Source organism: Cyphomyrmex costatus, unplaced genomic scaffold, assembly GCF_001594065.2.
Source record: "Cyphomyrmex costatus isolate MS0001 unplaced genomic scaffold, Ccosl1.0 scaffold235, whole genome shotgun sequence".
Classification (NCBI taxonomy): domain Eukaryota; kingdom Metazoa; phylum Arthropoda; class Insecta; order Hymenoptera; family Formicidae; genus Cyphomyrmex; species Cyphomyrmex costatus.
This window is the reverse complement of record NW_017276422.1, coordinates 94,690-98,489: the sequence shown is the minus strand read 5'-3', so window position 1 is coordinate 98,489 and position 3,800 is coordinate 94,690. Positions and strand designations below refer to the sequence as shown.

General features: G+C 31.5%; 1 protein-coding gene across 3 annotated transcripts in view; it reads left to right on the top strand.

Moving 5' to 3' along the window:
- Syb (Vesicle-associated membrane protein synaptobrevin) overlaps positions 1–3,068 on the top strand; it is a 29,600-nt gene extending 26,532 nt beyond the window's left edge. For 2 of the 3 annotated variants that reach the window (XM_018540176.1, XM_018540175.1), the window contains exons 2-3: positions 1,685–2,001; positions 2,092–3,068. In XM_018540176.1, coding sequence (XP_018395678.1) covers positions 1,689–2,001; positions 2,092–2,144 — 366 coding nt within the window. In that variant the 5' untranslated portion in view covers positions 1,685–1,688 and the 3' untranslated portion in view covers positions 2,145–3,068. Of the gene's footprint in view, positions 1–1,086; positions 1,245–1,684; positions 2,002–2,091 lie in introns of those variants that run through there. The other variant, XM_018540174.1, reaches the window with a different exon arrangement.
- The last annotated feature ends 732 nt before the right edge of the window (positions 3,069–3,800 follow it).

Genomic DNA, 3,800 nt, shown 5'->3' with positions numbered 1-3,800 from the left:
TTAAAACTTATTAAGATTTAATTAAATATATATAAATTGGACATTAATAAGATTTAATAAGGACTTATTAAACTTAAATAAGTTTATAATATAAACTATATTAAAAATATATATTTATTTATAAGGTTATATAAAGACTTTATAAATTCTTTATATGAATTTTGATGAATCTTTATAAAGAACTTATAAGACTTTTATTTAGAATATATAAATTTTTTTTTCGCGGGAATATATATTATAATTGTATATTTTAAATGTTTAATTACGCTAATGCTATTTTCTCATATATTTTCAATATTTTACAATTATAACATATATTTTAAACGTAGGACAGGCAAACAATATTGTTAAATTTACATGAAAATGTGATACACATATGCTTGCTATGTTCATATTTCAAAAATTTAAAATATATATTTTAATTGTTTATATTTAAATTTTAAAATGTACAGTATGAAATTTTTGAAATATGAGTATAAGATAGTGTGTTAATGTTAAATATATTAATATTGGTATAAACTTATTCCTAGCAATGACAGATCGCATGTTGAATCGTCATTAAATTCGTTGAATAGTCAGCTTAACTTCATTAATCGTTACAAATACGAATAGTAAATACGATTTAATGACTCCATTTAGTTTCATATATGTATTTCTATAATGATTATACACCGCATTACATTTTAGTTATTATGATGTTATATTGCTACTGTAGGTCGCGTTGCTTGCATTTTATGCTCTCAGAATTTTCTTTTTCTCTCTTTTTAACATTCGAATTATATATGTCTACTTCATCATTGCAATAATTTTTTACGATTTCAAGCAACGCGAACAGGCCTCGGTGTTTTATCGATCTCCGCAGATTACCGTTTTTACCGGCAATAAATCGCATTGCTACTTTCAGATGGCGTAAGTAGACATTATTTTGACAAACAGTCAATGACAGCAGTCTACGAGATATTATAATTGATTAATATTAAACTGTATTCTACTTACTATATAAAATCGAGAAAAGCGATCGAGTCAGTAACATGCCTTTCTGCTAACCCTTTTTTCGTAAACGTCTAAACTCGTCATAATAACCGTGACGTCATGATTATCGCCATCTTCGACTTGTGTCAATTCCTGTTGTCGTTGTAAACTGGTAGTCGTCATCGCGGTCATCGCAAATAATTTGCGAGATATCATCGTGCCTCGCAGATTTAATTAGCTTCGATTTGTTTGTGCATTTGACATATTTATAGGTGAGTAAGGAACAAAGCAAGTGTACCATATCACATGATATTGAGCTCATTGTAACGAGATCATCGTTCTCGATGTAATGCTAGTGATTAAACTTGTCAGTTGTTATTTTTCGTAATCGTATTTCCATCGTATTTTCATGTTTACATATGCAGGTCCTCTTTGTTTATCAATAAGATTGAGCGATGAATATTACATTGTACAAATAGAGCTCGTTCAGAAACATATGCATGACTTTTGAGGTTATGGGCGTGTACCTGTTATTGGACGATTTCTCTGGAATTTTTTTTTTATACAAAAGGATTCGTATTCTTTACTTTATATTACTTTATTTTGTTCAATCTGAGATCCTGAATGGTGGTCGTAAATGTAACAAAACGTTCGCGCATAGAACCTGTTGGTGGTACAGGTTAGTCAGAAGGAATCTTTGTTACTTTTTCAGGACTATGGAAGGTGGTGGTGCAGGAGGAGAAATGGGTGGACCACATAACGCTCAGCAAGCGGGTGCAAGCAAGAAATTACAGCAGACTCAGGCCACTGTAGATGAGGTCGTAGGTATAATGAAGGTTAACGTGGAGAAGGTACTGGAGCGAGATCAGAAGCTCTCAGAGCTCGAAAATCGCGCAGATGCCTTACAACAGGGTGCGACGCAATTCGAACAACATGCTGGCAAATTAAAACGAAAATACTGGTGGAAGAATCTGAAAATGATGCTTATTCTTGGTATCATATGTGTTGTTATCTTAATCATCATTATTGGTGAGTACGCAACAGACTTGTGAATCTGAAGTTAACGCTTCTGACCTCTGCATAGTTACATTTGTTTTTTTTTCTTTATCTTTGTGATAGCTTCGGTTGTGCCAAGTTCGTCTTCAGACAACTCTGATAATTCTCCAAAATGATAACGTTGTACCAAAGGAAAGACACGGTGTCGTACCGAACAACCATCTTCTCTCTTAGGATAAGTTATATATTTGGTAAAGTACGTACAAGGGGAATTACCGATACCTAAATGAAGCACAAATGTGAATTATACATTTGTGATGTTATCCGCACAAAAATTGGGAACAAAGAACATATTTTTGAGACTTATTGTATTGAGGTCCACACGATTACTAGACTAACAACCAGTATTAATACAAGTGGCCTTCCTTTTTTTAAAGAAAGTAAAATAAACACTGGGATATTCTTATGATGTTAATCTTGTTACAGCAATGCTTATTATATTATATGAATTATATATAATATATACAATGTTTGTACTCTTTTCGAGCAAGTTCACTTAATATCTCGATTCTCCTGTAGCTTCCTGCCGTCCGTTCCATCATACGTAATTGAAAGTAGAGTGAAATTGCGATCCTTTCTATAAAGTAATTATACCCTATGTAATGCGCAATTGACATAATTTCCTTCACCGACAACACCATATCAAATTGTATTGGAGTCGTTAAGAATATTGTATGAGTCATTTCTCAGTGTCGTAAAAACGAATGCTGCTTTACAACGATGATCTACAAACCGCATATTTTTACTGTGAATTCCCCTTCGGATTTTACATTAATCACATTTCTAGAAAATATCGGTCACTCATAAATATTTATATCCTGACGTCTTCCGCTTTATGGTTCGGAGTAACGTCTATTTCTCATCGATCGAAAGTCTGTTACACTATTTGTTGAAGTAATTCCTATGTTGCTAAAGTTTAAAAATTCAGGGTCGTTCTTACGGAAAAAAGTTTGTTTAATCAAATGCGATGGCGTCAATGATAAAATAGAGAAAAAAATTACATGCGATGCAGGTGTACGATAAGCGCGCGTATGTATAGAACGGGAAAAACCTTTAATAAATGGATTTCGAAGTAACGCAGTTTTTCATACGAATACGAAGAAATATTTGGTTCTTTTCGCTATCGTAATATATAAATTATGCAAAACTTATTATATATTCTACATAATACATATCTATGATCATAACATATTCACTGTCATGTTAAGTAAAATCACATAATTTTTATTTTCAACGACATCTTACATTGTTAATAAGAAGCTTATATTTTATAATTATATATAATATAATTTGATTCGAAATGTTATTAATTTAAATGGTTTATACTTGTTTCTATATCAACTTAATTTTAATATTAAACATTTCAAATTAATTTTTATGTAGCTTATTTACAATACGATGTTGAAAATAAAAATTATCTGGTTTTTAGGATTTAAAAAGAACGAGTAATAAATTGAGGCAAGAAATTAAAGTTGATCTACTTAGGGAATCTTGGTGGAAACTGTAGCGAGAAACTTGGGGTAATCTATCTTGATGGAAACAGGCATTAATATTTCATGTAGATTTATATATATCGCGTAAAAATAACTCGAGACATAGAAATAATCTGAGATATTTTCGTAATAAAGGAAGCAGAGCATGATCGATCACTATCGGGTATTACGTTCTCATTATTTATCTCTTCAATCATCTGATCGCGATTGGAGTGTCGTCGACGACCTCGAAAACGTTATGTGAAAGGCAAAATTATCGTGTCCCTTTGATGGTCAATT